The sequence below is a fragment of the Octopus bimaculoides genome, chromosome 5 (assembly GCF_046866305.1).
Source record: "Octopus bimaculoides isolate indiv1 chromosome 5, ASM4686630v1, whole genome shotgun sequence".
Classification (NCBI taxonomy): Eukaryota; Metazoa; Mollusca; class Cephalopoda; order Octopoda; family Octopodidae; genus Octopus; species Octopus bimaculoides.
The window spans coordinates 87464818-87485355 of record NC_142932.1 but is presented as its reverse complement, the minus strand read 5'-3'; the positions used below and the strand labels follow the sequence as shown (position 1 = coordinate 87485355).

Here is a 20538-nt window from a genome sequence, read left to right as displayed (position 1 = left end):
TGCATGCGCGCGCGTATGTGTGTGTGTGTGTGTGTGTGTGTGCGTGTGTGTGCGCGTGTGTATGAGTGAGAGAGACTGCATTAGTCAATCTTTATGCGTATGCATTTCCAGTTGTATGTGAAGGACAACATTTAAATTGCTTTAACAGCTACATAATGTCACGGATGTATACGATATTTTTTTATGTCTCACTATATTTTTGTCAAAGTTTACATTTTATTCAATTGCGCGCGAATGTTGCAGTCAGTGCGTGATTAGCAAGAACAGGGCACAGGATATTGTCCATGTCAAGTCGACAATTAAAAACAGAGTAAGTATAGTGGCAAGGGGCTGAAAGTGACAAGCGACTGGTTAAAAGAAAATAATAACAAATAAGAAAAAAAAGATTAAAATAAAAAGAAACAAAACAAACAAACAAAAACTGAAGAAAATAAAATGCAGAAATGATCCAGCTCAGCATTCCACATGTCTGCCAATCTAACTCTTTTATAGGTATTGATAGTAATGCTTGTAAGTTGAATAAAATATGTATAAATTAACGGGCATTAGTCAGTGGTCTTTTGCAAGACGGAGAACGTTGAGGAAATGAGTCTGCATTCTACATAAGACGAAGAAGCATGCATGAACCGATACAAGTCGACTGAATTTCGTCTTAAATTTAAATTTGTTTTTTTTTTAAAAATAGGCAAAATGTGATTTTAGCAAATGCACTTTTAACTTTGATCATTTTAAAGAGACTGATAAATTGATTTATAACATGGACATATAATTTTATTATTTTAAGAATAATAAAATGAAAACCATTATTTTAAAAATGTTTACTATAATTTAAAACGCCCTGACTTTTGTTTTTAAAGTCTACCGCGAATTTGACACAAGGAGACGATGTCTTTTAACTTTGTGGCGGAAAAAATAACAGCAACATGTCAATTCAACACGAAATCATTGTTTGGTGATACTTGTTCAGCCTTTTAACGAAAAGCATTCTCTGAAACTGTTTCATATTAGTTTTAGATGCCATACTGTTCCGCTTGCCGTAAAGATTTTGTTTGGTAATAATTAAAAGCATAAATTCTATTCTTAACGCCATCTCTGAGAGATATTTTAAAGATTTAAAAGACTGAAAAAATTCGATATAAATGAATTTTCAGAAATGCCTAAACAAGTTTAACAGAATTATAGTTGGCTGCTCAGTATTATTATTATTTTGATATCATCTAACATGAAAATCAACTAACAATCGAAGATAATCTACATTCTTCAAATTTTGCTTCATCTTCTCTTTTCATTTCATCATTTTGTCTGTCATTCTCTGTGTGTGTGTGTGTATGTGTGTGTGTATGTGTGTGCGTGCGCGCGCGCGCGTTTCTTTCTCAATCTATGTCTCCCGTTTTGTGTCTACCAAACTGATCCCTGTAACTTTGTAACATCCACTTTGTGTTCTTTTCTACCTATCACTTGTCACTCTCCTTTCTAACATTACTCTATTGTGAATCAACCCATCTATGATTGTTATCAAATGTTCAAGTTCTTGGCTCTTCTCACGAATACGAACTCAAGAAAGGATGTAATTGCTACTCATTTCAAAAGTCAGGACTAAACAAATATTATCATCTGTTACCAATACTATCCCAACACTATCAGTTGCTGGTGCTAGCATTTTCCCTACCATCGATACTACCAAATTTCCAGCTTCAGCGACAACATAAATACAGCATGAAGATTCAAATTTTTCTACTGTTTATTCAAGCAACAATTCTTCCTTCCAGTGGTGAGTAAAAGAAATTATAACTCTCTCTCTCTCTCTCTCTCTCTCTCTGAAAACAGTTCAGAACTATTTTGTTTTCGTATTTTCAATTAGTTATTACTGTTGCTGTCATTATTATTACTATCATTATTTTATTTATTTCATTTAATTAAAATTTGTGAGTCATCTAGAAGTTTCTCTCTTTTAACCGAAAACAAGAAAAACACTTTGGAACAGACATATCAAATATTTAAAGTTATCGATTACATTAAGTGACTTGAATGTGGTGAACTAACAGAATTGTTAGCTGGATACGATACTTAGTGACATTTCTTCTAACTTTACGTTCTGAGTTCCAATTCCACCGAGGTCTACTTTACTTTTCATCCTTTCGGGGTCGATAAATTAAGTACGAGTTGCGTACTGGGGTCGATCTAATCGACTGGCCCCGCCTCCTCCAAAATTTCGGGCCTTGTGCCTAGAGTAGAAAAGAATACTTAGTGACATTTCTTCCAGCTTTACGTTCTGAGTTCAAATTCCACCGAGGTCGACTTTACCTTTCATTTTTTCGGGGTCAATAAAATATGTATTAGCTGAGTATTGGGGTCGATATAATCGACTAGCCCTTTCTCACAAAATTTCAGATTGAATGCCTCTAGTAGAAAGAATTACATTAAGAGACTTCTCTTACTGTTTTTGTTGCTTGTCTCCAAGTCAGCCTTGATCAGGAGAAACTATGGATAGATATTTCCTACCATCACCATATATCTGGAGAAAAAAATGTTATAAATTGCACTAAGAGAAATCTCTAAGATTATTTTTTACTTGGTGATGTGAATATTTAGGCGTGGGTGTGTGGTTGGGAAACAAGCTTCTCAGCCATATGGCCTTGGGTTCAGTCCTAGTGCGCGTCACCTTGGGGGAAGTGTCTTCTACTATACCCCAGGGCCGGCACAAAACAGTGTGAGTGGATTTGGTAAACGGAAGCTGAAAGAAACCAATTGCATGTGTGTGTGTTTGTGTGTTTGCCCTCCACCGCCGCTTGACAACTGTGTTCAATTTGTTTGACTAAACCCTGCAAGACTAACCCCCAGCATGGCTGCAGTCCAATGACTGGGAAAAGTAAAAGATATTTGCCAAATTATAGATACAAACATCGGAGTATTTCTTAAAGGTTTTAATCACTTTAGATTTGTAGTTAAGCTTATAATTTCTTAAATTCTGTGCATGATAGTCTGGTTACTGGTATTCATCATTATCATCATCACAACGACCGTCGCCACCACCATAGATCACTATCACCATCACCACCATCAACGTTGTCGTCGCCTTCGTCGTCGTTGTTGTCATTATTATCGTCGTCGTCATCTTGATCATCAGGATCATGATCATCATCAAAGAATGTAATGGACGTGTGAACTAAATATCAAATTTTCGTTATCGAGGTTGTTTGCATTCGGTTCTGAGGAATTAAGTAACAGTGACAGTGAAATGATAATTATTGTTGATTAGCATTAATCAGTTTTATGGGGACAAATCGAAAATATAAGTGTTTCAGAAACATCCACCTGTCCAATACTGAGAACATAGTTGTAAATTGTTTAATATTCTGGTTTGGTCTAAATTTAATCATCTGAGGAGTTCCACTTCCGGGATTGTCCCGTATTGATTGTGGATATGCTCACGGACTCAGAATACATCGGAGCTGTTATACTATGAGGACGAATTTCATGAGAAAAAATTTGGTTGCTATATCAAGAAACTACAAAGGTGAGGTAATTCTACAGAACAGTTAGCAGCGTAACGTTCTGATATAATTTGATACGTATCTACTATAACCTATTGAGGCAATTATGCGGATAAACAAATTAGATATATTCAATATAATAGTTTGGGTATGGAATACAAAATATGTATTACCCAAACTATTATATTTAATATATCTAATTTGTTTATCTGCATATTTGCCTCTATACCCGCTCAACCTGATCCCTCTTATAGCTATTCTTCACCTTGTGGAATCAATCCCCTGTAAAGACATCGGATTCTAAGTTTGAATCTTTTGAGCACTACTAATTGTTTTCTATACTGAGAATCTCTGGATTTCATCTGAGTAATATATACTATAGATTATTGTGAATATAGATTATTTTGTAAATAGGAGTATGGGTACAACTTCGATTTTCCGAAACCTTTGTTCCAAAATCATTCCTGATCACTAATTTTTCTGAATCAGGGGTGGTAATTTTGGTCAACACACTCTAAATTAAATAAATATTAAATTTATTTAAATAATTAAATGAAGTACAAGTTCATTAATACTGGGTACCAGTAAACAAGTCTGGTGGCCACGATAATTTGAAGTTCCTGCTCGTAAATTAATGCGGATTATATGAAGTTCTGGACTATCAATATCCAGAAAGTTTTTGTTGTACCTATTTCTCGAATTCTTTCCTTTAACGTGTTCCGTAAAACTTATGTGAAGATATCAAATAAATAACTGTCATATGATATATCATAGTTTCGTGGAGACTGTAGAGATTGTTTTAGTTGTTTCAGTGTAACTGTTGATCACGTACTAATGTCTTTCCTTGTAACTATTGTTTAGCTTCAAGTAAGCCCATACATATACCATAATTATTTTTGGTTTGCTTTTTGCAACTAAGTGTTCTCTGGATTACAATATCCAATGTGCTTTTAAGATGATAAGGAGAGATTTGAGAGAAATTTATTTGGTTGCTCATGCAAGCAGGTCGAGCGACTACTCAAGGTCTCCATTGTCGACTTCTTGTAACTCTAGATGTTTTCAATATTTCTGTCAACAAGGGGGCGCACTGTCATAATCATTAGCAGCCGGTCAAAATACTTAGCGGCATTTCGTCCGAATTTACGTTCTGAGTTCAAATTTTGCCGAGGTCAACTTTGCCTTTCATCCTTTCAGGGTCAATAAAATAAGTACCAGTTGAGCACTGGGGTCAATGTAATGGACTTACTCCCTCCCCGAACTTGCTGGCCTTGTACCAAAATTTGAAACCAATATTTCTGCCAACAGAAATAATGCATGTGCCCGATCTATTGTTATTGTACGGTTTATGTAACTGTTTAATTGTCACTGTACCGATACATGTAACTGCTTTATTGTAAATGTAGAGATATATATAATGAATCTATTGCAACTTTACAGCATGAACGAGGCTGTTTTATTACAACTGCATAATTTTTATTTGTCTGTGTTATTGTGATTGTAGAGATGTGTGTGGCTATTTTAGTGTGAGTGTACAGTCTGAACATGGTCGTTTTATTGTAGCTGTATAGATGTTTGTGGATGTTTTAATGTGATTGTACTGATTATAAGATATTACATTTATTGGATTAAATGTGTAATTGTTCAGAAATGGTTTTTAAATATATAAGTGAGTGGGGTTGTAACTGTACGTTAATGATATAAAGGATTTGAGTTCAGGAAGAATTTTGAGATCAAGTTTTCAGGATGAGTGGCGTATAGATGTTGATGTATATATTGTTGTGGAACTTGGGAATTTATAGATTAAATTAAGTGTCTGTGAAATCTGTTTCTTGAATTTTTATTTATATTTTACATTATTTAATAAAAAAAAAAAACAATTTTCACAGCATTACTGATATCTTAAGTTAAAATTGAAACTTATTAGCAATGGCCGAGACGGTAGGATTTCCATGTCTGTATCCTCTATGTCTCAATCTTATAACATTATGTTGTTGTACGTGTATATATCATACGTAAATTATGTCTTTTGAAGGCGCAGGCGTAGCTGTGTGGCAAGAAGTTTGCTTTCTAGCTACATGGTTCCGGGTTCAGTCCCACTGCGAGGCACCTCTTCTACTATAACCTCGAGCCAACCAAAACCTTGAGAGTGGATCTGCTAGTCGGAAACTGAAAGAAGCCCGTCGTATATGTAAATGTATATATATGTATGTGTCTGTGTTTGTCCCCCATCATCGCTTGACAACCGGTGTTGGTGTGTTTACGTCCTTGTAACTTAGCGGTTCGGCAAAAGAGAACGATACAATAACTATCAGGCTTTACAAAAACAATAAGTACTGGGATCGATTCATTCTACTAAAATTCTTCAAGGCGGTGTAGTCAAATGACTAAAACAAGTAAAATGACTAAAACAGAAAATAGGCCGTTTAAATCCACGGGAATCTTTCAAAAACCTCTACGTCGGCCAGATGTCAGGAAGCCGCGCGAGTGAGAAATAAACAGAACATCCATAGGATATCGAACTCTCATAGTTTACGTTCCATAATGTCATATGAATATAGATGGATACATTTAATAATTTCGTTTATTCTTCGAAATATCTCTGCAACTGAATTAAATACATTTATTGGTCGTCATTTCACAGTTTAAAAAAAAAAAAAAAAAAAAACTTTGACTAATGTGTTACTGAAAACGAGCTCTTGATGTTCTGTAAACACAAGGTGATTTTTATAGTTTGTAATTGCGTCACCTCAGTTTTACTAATGCGGCAAGATCAGACTCAAAAGTGACATCGAGAGAAAGTGAACGCAAAAATGTGAAGTCCCGTACAAGAAACAATGAAACATTTAACCGGAATCATTCTCCTTGGCAACCTCTCCCACTCCCTGGAAGAGAAAGACGTCAAAACAGTATGAAGTTAATTGAGAATTGGGCATGATAAGAAAATATCACATGTTTTTCTTTAGCTCAATCTGAGCAAAACAGCAACACTAAGTCATTATTTGCTTGAGGGTCACCCATGTCATGTTTTCGTCATGTTTTGGTTATTGTGGTGAACGTCTTGTTGATCTGGGTCAAACAAAAATGTTTGATTAGAGTTTCATCCGTGCCCACCACAGCTTTCCTAAGGGAATGTCTTCACTATCTTAAAAGACAGTAAATATTTTCATGAAAGACATTTAAAAATTCTATCATTAGATGTAATGCAAATACATACATACATATAATTAAAAAATAGAAGAGACTACATACATACATCCATACACACGCACGCACACATACACGCGCGCACACATGCACGAAAACACACACACACACACACACACACACACACACACACACACACACACACACACACACACACACATAGTTGTTACGATTCCGCATTCTCACTGCAACGGCCGAGGTTCGTTTCGCCACTTGCGAAATAGCTTTTTCACCTGGCCACAGCCTTGGGGCTAAAGCGTATAAAAGAATATATAATATGAATATATATATATATATATATATATATATATATATATATATATATATATATATATATATATATATATATATACATACATACATATATACATACATATATATATATATTTATGTATATGAATATATGTATGTATGTATGTATGTATAAATAAGTAAATATTCTAACGGTGGTACTCCATGACCGCAGCTTCAAAGCGCGCGCATACACAGGTGAGCATATTGGTGTAAAACAAGGTGGGGAGAAAATAGAACTCAAATACCAAAGGTAGTGTAAAATACTATTTTGTTGTTATTCAGAGTTTCACGTATCCGTTTATCAGACACCTATGATTATACAAATAAATAAAATAATTCTTAAATTGTGAATGTACATAAGTGTTCATGGATACCAATTCAACGAATAAGCATTAATTATTATCCAGATAAAGAATCAGACGGAGGGATAGATACGTTCATCCCTCCATCTATCCATCCATCCATCCATCCAACCATCCATCCATCCATACATACATACATACATAGGTACGTACGTACAGGATACTGTTATTTGGGACAGACAACAAAAAAGTTTGTACCGTCATAGAGATCAGCTGTTCTGCTGATGTGAATATCTCTTTGAAACCTCCAGCTTCTATATCCAGATTACAAATTTTGACTTATACCGATAATAATCAGTGCACTTGGTTTTGTCAGTAAATGCCTAAGTGGCAATCTGGATAAGCTAGGGTTTTCAGAAAAAAATAAAAATAAAAAACAACTAGCATATTACAAATACTGCGGAACAGTAAAAATATACAAGACTTTTCTCAAGTTTAAAATGTGACATTGATTTTGTTATCTACATTCCAACGAGGGGGCGTTGTATCTCTGTTAGAAACCAGCGCCTTCCTCAGAGAAAGAATTTAAATAATTAAAAGTAGAAGAGAACATACAAACATACGTATGTAAATACATGCATGCATTCATACATACATGCATAATACATGCATACATACATACATACATACACACATACACACACACACATGCATACATACGTACGTACGTACATGCATATACAGAGGGATATTTTGAGATATATATATGTGTGCGCGTGCGTGTGTATGTGTGTATGTATGTATTTACGTATGTATGTATTTACGTATGTATGTTTGTGTGTTTTCTTCTGCTTTTAATTATTTAAATTCTTTCTCTGAGGAAGGAGCTGGTTTCTAACAAAGATACAAAGCCCCATTGCTGGAATGTAGATAACAAAATCAATGTGTATATGTATGTGTGTATACACACACACACACACACACACACACACACACACACACACACACACACATACATACAAACATACATACATACATACATACATACACACATATTTATATAAAGAGATAGATAGATAGATAGATAGATAGATAGATAGATAGATAGATAGATAGATAGACAGACAGACAGATAGATGTGTGCGTGAGAGTGTGTGTGTGTGTGTTTGTGTGTGTGGGTGGTGAGTGGGGGGGGTGCAGCGCTACGGCATAATTTTGATCAACCGCGTTGCCCCATTACATGAAGACTACTGATCTCACTGGATTCACAAAATGACAGGATGCAATTCTATCCAGAGCACCAGTCTTGCCAAGAAATATGTACATTAGATTTAGAAGACTTCAGTTTCCGGAGCCCCTAAGTTTTGTCATCTTAATAAATATATTTCAGTAGCTAACACTAACCATAGCTGGACTGCATTTTGAGTATTACAGCTTTGCTATTGGCCGATTCTTTTCGGATAGAATGTCATAATGCTGAATGTCTCCATGATCTTTTTATTTATGACCCTGTTGATAAAGCGAAATTCACTAAGTACCTTGGGTGTTCATATGACAATGTTCAAAATCCCCTAGGCTATGACTGGTACAGATTTAATATCATACAAGTTTGGGCTCATCGCAACTTTTACTGTATATTGCATATATGGCAGTTCTAAAATTTGTATGTGAGATTGTTGGGTCCTTGGGAACAGTATCAGAAGACATCAAGAGGAACATAAAGGAAATTGGAATAGAGTGCCCAGTAGAACTGTTACAAAAGGTTTGCCTCCTTCGTACGGCCAGAATAATCAGGAAAGTATTAGGTAGCTGAAAAGAACTAACAGCACGGTACCGTAGGATGCAGGTAGTAAGCCCGCTACACATGCAAGACTCCAGGCTTAAATATGATCGTAAAATTGTGATTTCGATTCCTGAACCGAGTGATGCATTATGTTCTTGAGAAAAACACTTTATTTCACATTATTCTAGTCCACTCAGTCGGCAAAATGAGTATACCTGCTACGGACCGACGTCCCGTTTAGTGGGTTGGTGGAGATATCATATGTGACATGCTAAGACTCTGCGAATCACATAGAAAAGAAGAATTAATTGCGAGATGGATAAGCGGAAGTGTCGTTAAAATGGTTAATTCGAGGGGCGGGAGGTTTCATTGTACGTAAAGAATACTCGTCTAAAATCCTGTCATACATTTTGTCTTCCTCTCGCATCGGTGTACAAACATTCATCTCCGAGGAAATGCCACACTCAATCAACCAGCGCTATGCTTCTACAATTAACAGTGAGGAAGATAAATGGAAGAATTCTATCAAGACCTTGAAAAAGTGATAACCCTCAAATTCATTTGTGCTGCCGTGATGGGAGATTTCAGTGGAAAAGTTGGGCGAGAAACAGTGAAAATTCAAATTGGGGAGAGAAATGAAAAAAGGACAACGTTTAACGAAAATACTTTACATCGAGAACTGCCTTGCTCATGAAAAGTCCTGGAAACAGATGTAACCTGGATAACGTCAAATACTCAGGACTGAAATAAGATTGACAAGTGATACTTCAGGATGTCTCAGTCGTAACGCCATTCAACACTGGTAGTGACCATTGCTTGCTACGTGCGAAGATCGTCATCCACGAAATTAGAGAGTAAACAGCACTGGAATATCTCGATGAAGAACCAACACATCATCGTCTTTCATGAGACACAGTTGCAGGATAATATCAAGAAAGAAACCTGGAGTTAACTTGAAGAAATTGATGAATATTGTGATGAAAATTAATTTAGAAAATGAAAAGATGCAAGTAGAAAGCAAGGTGCCTGCAGAAGTCAAATAGGAGAATCTAGGGGGAATCATGGAAAATATTAGAGAAACGGACGACTATGAAAAGGAATATGGAAGATCACCTTGAGTGTTCCGTTCTCTGTAAGTTTATAAGACATCTAGAAAGAATTTCAGGAAGTATACATTGAAAAATGGCATTATATTCAAATCAGAGGTGAAAGCACTTAAGAACAATGACTCACAGTGACAGACAAAAGAAGGGCGAAAGAGGTATGTGAAACATTTTGCACCAATCTTTTTGAATCAACGGTGACCAATAGTACAAATGTAGGAAGTGCTACTCATTCTGGTCAGTGAAACGGAGAATGTTTTAATACCGATGATGAAAAATAAAGTCCCTAGAAAAGATGATGTAACAACAGAAATGTTAAACAGTGGTGGAGAGCAGCTGTGGAAAATGTTTATTCTATGTCATAATAAATATTTGAGAAAGGGAAAACTCACCTCATTGTGGAAGGAGTCGAATATCATCTTGGTTTATAAGAAGGATGATAGAGAAGATCCGAGAAAGTATCGCCCTATGTTCCGCTTGTTTCACATCTATTAGCTATCTATGACATAAGCTATGACAATGGTCATAGCAGATAATCGAAACATTCAATCTAACAATCTAGGGAGCAAGTAGGTTTTCGGAAGAACGCTATCGCATTCATAGATTATGAAAATGCCTTCGATAGTGTCAAGGTGATTGCTTTTTGAAGTATCTGGAGATAGTAGAAGTCACAATGCATCAAACATCTCAGACGGGACAAATATGAGATGTACCAACGATACAACTCTGCTGCCCTTACCTGTAGCAGTTCCAGTCATGAATAGTGTTAAACAAGGAGATATAATCACTCCAAAGCTCTTCATTACACATCTCATCAGAGAAATGATTGGAAAGGCGACATCAACATCAACGGCGAGCAATTAACACACCTCGAATACTGACAATACTGTGCTCATCGAAGATACCTCAAACCAGTTGCGGACCATGCTGATGGAGCTGAACAAACAGAAATCAGCAGTAGGCTTCAAAATAAACCGCATGAAAACAAAATGCATGCAGCCCGAAAACGTAGCACGCAATCGAATAGTGGTGGGAAACATAATATTGCGGAGGTATCTACTTGGGACAGACCGTAAATGTTTGTGGAGATTTGCAATGCTGAAATCTTGTGCTGTGTAAGAGCAGGACGGGAGGCATTTGCCCCAATTAAAATAAGTATCAGCTGGATTCTGGGGCCGATGTACTCCACTTAACCTCTCCCTTAAAGCTTCTGGCTTTACCAAAATCTGAAACCATTATTATGAAGGCAGTGAGCTCGCAAAACTGTTCGCGAGTCGAAAAAATTGCTTAGCGGTATTTCTTCCGACTCCATACGTTCTGAGTTCAAATGCCGCCGAAGTCAACTTTGCCTTTAATCTTTTCGGGTTCCATAGAATAAAGTACCAGTCAAGTACTGGCCCCCTCATTAGAAGTTTCACGACTTCTGCGCTTAAGTACCAGTGAGCATTGGGGTGCTCAAGTGGTACTTAAAGGTAGAAACTAGTCCCTTAAACTAGTTCCAAAAATGTTGGGCTCTGTGCTTATAGTAGAAAGTATTATTATTATTATTATATTTTTTTTTTCTCTTTATCACAGGTTTTGTTAGAGCTCCTGGAGTCTTGCATGCGTAGCGGGCTTACTGCTTGCAGCCTACGGTACCATGCTATTCGTTCTTTTCAGCTGTCTAATACTTTCCTGATTATTCTGGCTATGCCAAGGAGGCAAACCTTTTGTAACAGTTCTACTGGGCACTCTATTCCAATTTTTTAAATATTCCTTTTGATGTCATCTGATACTGTCTCCAAGGACCCAACAATAATTGGCACTATCTTCACCTTCTTCATTTTCAATAGCCGAGCTATTTCGTACTTGAGAGGGTATTATTATTATTATTATTATTATTATTATTATTATTATTGAGTGAGAGAGCAGGGCATGCCATCAAAGTGACACTGGGGTAAAATATACGAAGCCCAGTATGCCCATCATGACTACCCGTCTAATAAGGGTACACCAGGCATATGCATCACAACCATATGTGCGCGATATAGTGGTCTCATATCAAGATAAACAGCGCATGACCTCGCAGGTGGGGTCCATTTAGAATTTTCTTCATGTCGAGTAGCCCATCCCGCTCAAAAGGTCCTTGAATAAAGGTTGTTTGAGAATGTCGAACGAAATACCCATGTTTCCAAAGGTGAATTATTCAACACATGACTATGATGCTCCCCCACCACTTCTGCTCGTTATCAGATATGCACATATCGTCAGCTACTAAGGGACATGCTCAACTGGTTATGGTCAAACAACTGACAAGTAAATATGAGAAGTAAATTGAGAAGAATATTTGCTGTAGCCCATCTTTTATACCAATACAAAACAATGTACATGATAGCACCTCCAATCAGTTAAGATAAGAAGCCATGGGAACCACTGTCTGGTACTGCATCAGGGCAATTATTATTATTATTATTATTATTATTATTATTATTTTTTTTTTTTTACTTTAGTTCAGGTTCGGTCTTATTCCACAAGTTTTCAACAGGCTTTCGAGTGCTTAGTACCCTCCCGATAATCCTTGCTGTCCCTAAAAGTCAAACTTTCTGTAGGAGCTTTACCGGGCATTCTGTTTCAATCTACTTCAGCCATTTGTCTATATTTGGCTTACTGTTCCCAACTCACCAATCATTACGGGCACGACCTTTACTGTTCGCATGCTCCAAATTCTTCTTATTTCAAACTTCAAGGGAATTATTATTATTATTATTATTATTATTATTAGTATTAGTATTATTATTATTATTATTATTATTATTAGCACGCCGAACGAAATGCTTAGCCGTATTTCGTCTACCGCTACGTTCTGAGTTCAAATTTCATTCTTTCGGGGTCGATTAAATAAGTACCAGTTACGCACTGGGTTCGATGTAATCGACTTAATCCCCACGCCCAAGCTGCTCGTGTAGCAAAAATTTGAAATCATTACAGTTATTATTATTATTATTATTATTAGTAGTAGTAGTAGTAGTAGTAGTAGTAGTAGTAGTAGTAGTAGTAGTAGTAGTAGTAGGAGTAGTAGTATTTTAAACTTGGGTTTTGTCGGAAACTCCTGGAGTTTTGCATGCATAGCGGACTTGCTACCTGCAGCCTATGGTACCATGGTATTAGCTCTTTTCAACTAATACTTTTCTGATTATTCTAGCCATACCAAAGAGGCAAACCTTTTGTAACAGTTCTACTGGGCATGCTATTCCGATTTCCTTTATATTCCTCTTGATGCCTTCTAATACCAAGGACCCAACAATAATTGGCGCTATCTTCACCTTCTTCATTTCCTGTAGTCGTGGTATTTCGTACTTAAGGGGATTGTATATGTCTATTTTTTCTCCTTTTTTCTTGGGGAGGCGGCGAGCTGGCAGAATCATCAGCACGCCGGGTAAAATGCTTAACGGCATTTCACCCGTCTTCATGTTCTGAGTTCAAATTCTGCCGAGGTCGACTTTACCTTCCATCCTTTCGGGGTCGATAAATTAAGTACTAGTGGGATTTCTATAATCGACTAGTCCGCCCCCACCAAATTTCAGGCCTTGTACCTATTGTAGAAAGGATTATTATCATTAAAACGGTGAGCTGGCAGAATCGTTAGTGCACTGGACGAAATGCTTAGCGGTGTTTCGCCCGTCGCTGCGTTCTGAGTTCGAATTCTGCCGAGGTCGACTTTACCTTTCATATTTACGGGGTTGATAAAATAAGTACTAGTTGAACACTGGGGTTGATGTAATCGACTCATCCCTTTCCCCAAAATTGCTGCCCTTGTGGCAAAATTTGAAACAATTATTACTAAAATGGCGGGCTGGCAGAGTCGTTACCATACAGGGCAAAATGCTTAGTGGCATTTCGCCCGTCTTTACGTTCTGAGTTCAAATTTCACCGAGGTCGACTTTGCCTTTTATCATTTCGGGGTCGATAAAATAAGTACCAGTTGAGCACTGGGGTCGATGTAATTAACTTCCTACTTCCTTCAAAATTTCTGGCCTTGTGCCAAAAAATTAGAAAGCTATAATGAAGCCGTCTATTTCTGATTTAAGTCCAGATGCAGCCAACCATTAATGGGTCATGTTTGTATCAACATCAGGATCACTGGCCCTTGCAGGGTATTTTTATGTAATGCTTTACTTTTCCATCTATTTCTCAGCTCTAAGATTCCGTTTGATTTAGGCAGTATTTTTATCCGTTTTGCTATTACAGTGGGTTCTGTTCAATCTAGTTGGGCCTGTTTCAGTGTCTCAGTGATTTTTAATTCCTTTACATAGTTATCTGCTTTTGATATTTAGCACAGTTTCTTGTTACCTTCTCACTTGCAGACAAGCTTAAGTATCCAGTCATTGGTTTTAAATAGGTGTCCAGCCCTATGGTTGCTGTCTTTAGGGGCAGTTGCAGCTGCATCAATCCACATTCTCCAGTCTGTCTACGTCTGCTTTTACGTAATGCAAGTGACGCATTGTAAGAAAGTTGCGTACTTTTGTGTCAGATTTACTGTTCTCATTGATTGACCATTATTTTATATTAAATCTGTAGGTCACAACTAGCATAGTTAAGGTGTTGGTTGCATCAATCCTGTTTCTCAAATTTATTTCGTTCTTTAGGATAGCTCTAATTCTACGATAACATTCTCTACGTAATTTTTTTATGCATTTGTGAGTGCTAGATGTCACCCCACCCCTTTACACACACTTAAATATTTGCAATTTTTATTCAAGATCCATGATAGACTTGTCTATCCGTAAGTTTTCTGTTTTCAAGAGTTTTCTCTTAAATAATGAGGCTTTAGCACAGTTATTTAAGCCGACTCCATTCCAGTATCGTCACGGAACTGTTTTGCTATAGTTAAAAGCCTTTCCACTTGTTAATCATTATGGGCCATCATGACTGACCGTACGCCAGGTACATGCATCAATCACAACGATATATGCGCGACATGGTAATCTCATATCAAGATAAAACAGCGCATGACCTTGCAGGTGGGGCCCAGTTAGTATTTTCTTCTGGCCGAGTAGCTCACCCCGCTCAAAAAGTCCCCGAATAAGGGTTGTTTAAGGACGTTGAACAGAATACCCATGCTTCCAGAGATGAATTATTCAAACCCCAAAGAATTACTCTCAACACATTACTGTGATGCGCCCCCACTACTTCTGCTCGTGATCAGAGATGTATATATCAGCAGCCACCAAGGGAATATTTGCTGTATACCAAGACAAAATATGTACATGATGACACCTCCAATCAGTTAAGATCAGAAGCCTTGAGAGCCAGTGCCTGATATTGCATGAGAGTATTTATTATTATTATTATTATAATTATTATTATTATTATTATTATTATTATTATTATTATTATTATTATTGTTCAGTAGTTTTATTTTTATAACGTGCTTTCACTTCACTACCGAGCCCAGCTCTGTGTGCCTTGGGTATGTGCTGTGGTTTGCTGTGATGCTCTTATGGTTACTGTATTGAAAGTGTTTTGCGTAGGATGTGTGCAGTGCCCAGTAGTACAATTTTCTGTATGTTATATATTTGTAAGTCCTGGTGTTTTTGTTATATATTTGTCTGAATATTTTTTTATTATACCTAAGGCACCTACTATGATAGGAATTGTTTCTGTTTTTAGATTCCACATTCGAGTTACCTCTATTTCCAGGTCTTTGTATTTTGAAAGTTTTTCCATTTCTTTTAGGGAAACCTTGTCATCTGCTGGTATTGATACATCAATTAGAAAGCATTTTTTGTTCTTCATGATCTTTGACAACTATATCTGGTCTATTTGCCTTAATTATTATGGATGTGAAGATCTTATAAGTGGTGTTGATACATGCTATTGGTCAGTAATTCTTCGGGCGTTTTGTATCATCAGCTTTTAGTAGTAGGTGGGTAGTTCCTTCAGTCAACCAGGCAAGTATTTACTTTGGTTTCTAAACGACATCAGTTAGAGTTACAGCGAGATTTTCGTGTACTTCTGTCAAAAAATTCAGCCAAAAGTTAGGGATCCGGTCAAGTCCTGGAGTTTTCCACTTTGAGACTTTCTAAAAACACACCTTAGTTCTTCTATTCCTGTTGCTTCCACTTCTGTTCAATTTCATTCAGTCTCTCTTTCTCACGTTCTGTCCAGTCAAATTCCAACGAGGTCGACTTTGTCTTTCATCCTTTCGAAGTCGATAAAATAAGTACCAGTTGAATACTGAGATCGATATAATCGACTAGTCTCCGTTTCCAAATTTCAGGCCTTGTGCCTATAGCAGAAAGGAGGATTATTATTATTATTTATTCTTGAACCTCCGACCTGGAAGGAACGTTAGCGCATCGGTCAAAATGTTTGGCGGCACTTCTGGCTCTTTACGTTATAAGCTCAAATTCCGCCGAGGTCGACTTTGCCTCTCATTCTTTGGGACCGATAAAATAATGTACCAGTCAAGTACTGGGGAATTATACCCTCCACTCAAAATTACAGTTTTTGTGCCAAAATTAGGTAGAATTATTTATTTTAAGATAAATATTAAGGAATATATTTAAAAATAAAAATTAAATATCTTCACTCGTCATCACTCAGAGAAAGCAAAGTAGCATTTACAACCGCTTATGACATTACAAGAATCCATAAAGCAACCTGGTGTAGTGACACATGGATATTCTTCAGTATTTACTTTATCATCCACAAGTCTTCAGCGTCAACAAAAAACTTGTCATGTCACCGAAATATTTTGTTGTTTTTTTTTTCATTGAAATAGGTTTTGTTCTATATTTTAACACTTTTTATTTTTTGTTTCAACACTCTTTCTATCCCGCCATTTCAACTTCTCCCATGACACATGCATATGCACAACTAATAAAACGAAAGCAAGTTCTGAAATCGCCAATTTAAAGCCTCGTATGTTGTGATAGATAATAGAACTTATCAGTGCAAACCAGCTGTTCAAAGCTGTTCATACCACTTCAGTATGAGAGCACAGTTTTCGTTCATTTTCTTAAAAGACATCTTGTTAGCTGTCAGCTCAGAACATAAGAGGACCGCAGAATGAATTGCAGGGAATGACATTTTGAGCAAAAACCAAGTCTCGAGTGACAGAGACAACGTTAAAGAAGAGAGGTACTGCTAAACCGGCTTGCTAACTCTTGCATTTAATTATGTCGCAAAAGCGATTTACGCTTAAAAATAATTTCCAATGTTTGAGATAATTCATTTAGTTGATACATGTATAAATATTTTGAAAGCAAGTGGAATAACTTGTTTTGTTGCCACATTTGCCTGGAAGTACGTTTTAAAAGAAGTCATTCTTGTTTAGTTGAAAAGTTTGGAGGGAAAAACGTAATTAAATGAATTTAAGAAAACTGAACGAAACATGTGACAACAGGGTTAGCGTGGGGAACAATTAGTTAAGTTCGAGCGAGACAAAGGAATCGAAAATTCTATAACAAGAGATTTGAGTTCAGCTTGTACCAGCACTATGTTGGCAATTTATTTATCGCTCCACCCCCGCCTCCCGAAAGGAAAAAGGCAATACAGTGAACGGGAATAAATATGGCACGCGCGCACACACTCACACACACATATACACACACATCTGTATACATACACACATACACATGCATATATACATACATGTATATATATATATATATATATATATATATATATATATATATATATATATATATATATATATATATATATATATATATATATATATATATATAATCAGTATGTGATTTAACTTATTAAACACAGTTCAGCAAATTCATTTATTTATGTAATAGAGGAGATTAGATGTGAAAATGGATTATAGTTTTTATTTTTCATGTTGCTATACAATTTGTTTCATACAAAAGGACTCAGATATTCATAAATAGAATATCGTAACAGTAGCATTTGTATTCGTCAGTAGCTGATATAAAAACTAAAAAGGACATTAGAAATACATAGATTTTCTCTTAGTTATCATTGTAGAATTATTGTATTCGTCTTTGCAGTCATGTCTATTTCAATCAAGTCTTGATTCAAATGATTATTCACATCATCAGTGAGTTAAATTGGGATTGCCGAACGACAATGTAACCTTCATATAATTAAGATATCTTTGGCCAGACGAGTAGTTATCTGAGTAATCATTACATGGGTGAATTTACCAGGTAGGAAACGTACATAGGCTGGATATTACCTGCTCCAGTCCCTCAATTTGGATATATTTCAGTTTCTGTGTACCAAATCCACTTAGAAGGCTTTGGTCGGCTCGATGCTATGGTAGAAGAGGTGCCACGCAGTGAGACTGAACCCGGAACCATGTGGTTAGGTATCAAGCTTCTTACCACACAGCCACTCCTGCGCCAATGTATATAATAAGATATCATTAACCAATATGCAATTGTTTATAGTGCGAAATATGAGGCTTTGGAGAGTTGACTCTTCTTTCTGGCATAGATGATGTATATTCTTTACACCCTAAATTTTCATGTATATTAACCTATATTGGTTAAGCTTGCAGGCCACTTTATTGTTATTATTTATAATAATAATGATATCTTAGTTTCTAAATTTTACTTACTCACTATTGTTCGTTTTTGAATGTAGCGGGGTCATCCAAACGAACAGACGCGCGTGTAGTGTATATATTTTGAAAAAATAGTTATATGCAGTAAGCTCGGATGATAATCCTAAGTGCTTGGCACTAAAGGTGAAACCAATTTGATACTGAGACGACTGTACTTTTCTTTGTGTTTTTGCAAAGGTAAGGGTTATTTTTTTCTTATATTCACTACATTAACTGTGCGTGTTTTGTTTATAGTGAGAAATATGAGGCTTTGGAGAGTTGATTCTTCTTTCTAGCGTAGCTGGTATATATTTTTATAGCCTAAATTTACACACACACACACACACACGCACGCACACGCACGCACACACACACACACACACACACACACACACACACACACACACACACACACACACACACACACATAAATAATCAGTATATGCCTTAACTTATTAAACAAAGTTCAACAAATTTATTCATATTTATGAAGTGAAGGAGACTGGATGTTAAAATGGATTTTAGTTTTCATTTTCATATTCCTATACCATTGTTTCTTACAAATGGACCAAGAAATTCATAAATAGAATATCGGGATCTATTTTAAAACGGGGGTGCCAATATTTTCTTAACGAAACACTAACGAAACACTTTGAAACTTGGGACACTGGTAGAATGTGTCATATAAAACATCTTTTACTCTTAGTCTTCTTAGCAAAAAAAAAAAAGGAATTCGCAAGTTATTCCATGTTAAAGTTGTCGTATTTCTGTAATTTCAACCAATCACTGACGTCTATTCAGCTGAATAGAGTTACTGCTGGGCGGTCATAAAAATGTTATTCCCTGTGATATATTTCATCCGGTTTAATCGTAATTTATACGCATATATTGTTTATATAATAAATTACGCTGTGCGTATCTATGTGTGTAACAATTTTAGAGTTCGGATTCTAGAGTTAGGGTTAGTTTTAGGGTTAGGGTTAGGGTTACGGTTACGGTTAACAGTCTAGTTGGGGTTAGGGTTAGGGTTAGGGTTAGGGGATTAATACGATATACACCGTTACAGCGCTAACTGTTTTCAACTGAATAGACGTCAGTGATTAGTAGAAATTATCGAAATAAGACAATTTTTTACATGAAATAAATTCGAATACAAAAATATTTTTCTGTTCTATAACACAAAATAGATAAGTATACGAAGTTTGAAAGTCTTTCCGTACCAAAAACACTACATAAAACATAAATGAAAACTGGCGCCCCCGTTTTAAAATAGATCCGAATATCGTAATGGTCAAATTTGTATTCTTCAGTTGGTAACATTTTAAGGAAAATAAAAAGACGTTTAAAATATACATAGATTTTTATCTTAGTTATTATATTAGGGACTTTATATATTTATTATTCCAGTCACGCTTATTTGTAAAGTATGAAGGAAAGACATTAGAAATCTAAGGAAAAAATTCCAATTAAAGGACGAACATACATTCATCCGATAAAATATATATAATATATAAATGTATATATATATATATATATCTATATACAAACACATACATACATACATACATACATACATACATACACACACACACACACACACACACACACACACACAGAAAAAAAATGAGAACCAGTATAATCGCTGGATCTTCTATAACTGTAAAACACACACGACGCATATGTGGCAACATTATTGAAATAATGGAGGAAGTTGGCGAGCCGACAGAATCGTTGACACGTCGAACAAAATGTTTCGATGCATTTATTCCGGCTTCACGGTCTGAGTTCGAATTCCGCT

General features: G+C 36.2%; 1 protein-coding gene across 1 annotated transcript in view; it reads left to right on the top strand.

Moving 5' to 3' along the window:
• Positions 1-429: 429 nt before the first annotated feature.
• Positions 430-20538, top strand: part of LOC106876067 (uncharacterized) — a 78067-nt gene continuing 57958 nt past the window's right edge. The window contains exon 1 of the mRNA XM_014924474.3: positions 430-1771. Within this exon, the coding sequence (XP_014779960.3) occupies positions 1717-1771 (55 nt within the window). The 5' untranslated portion in view covers positions 430-1716. The remainder of the gene's footprint in view (positions 1772-20538) is intronic.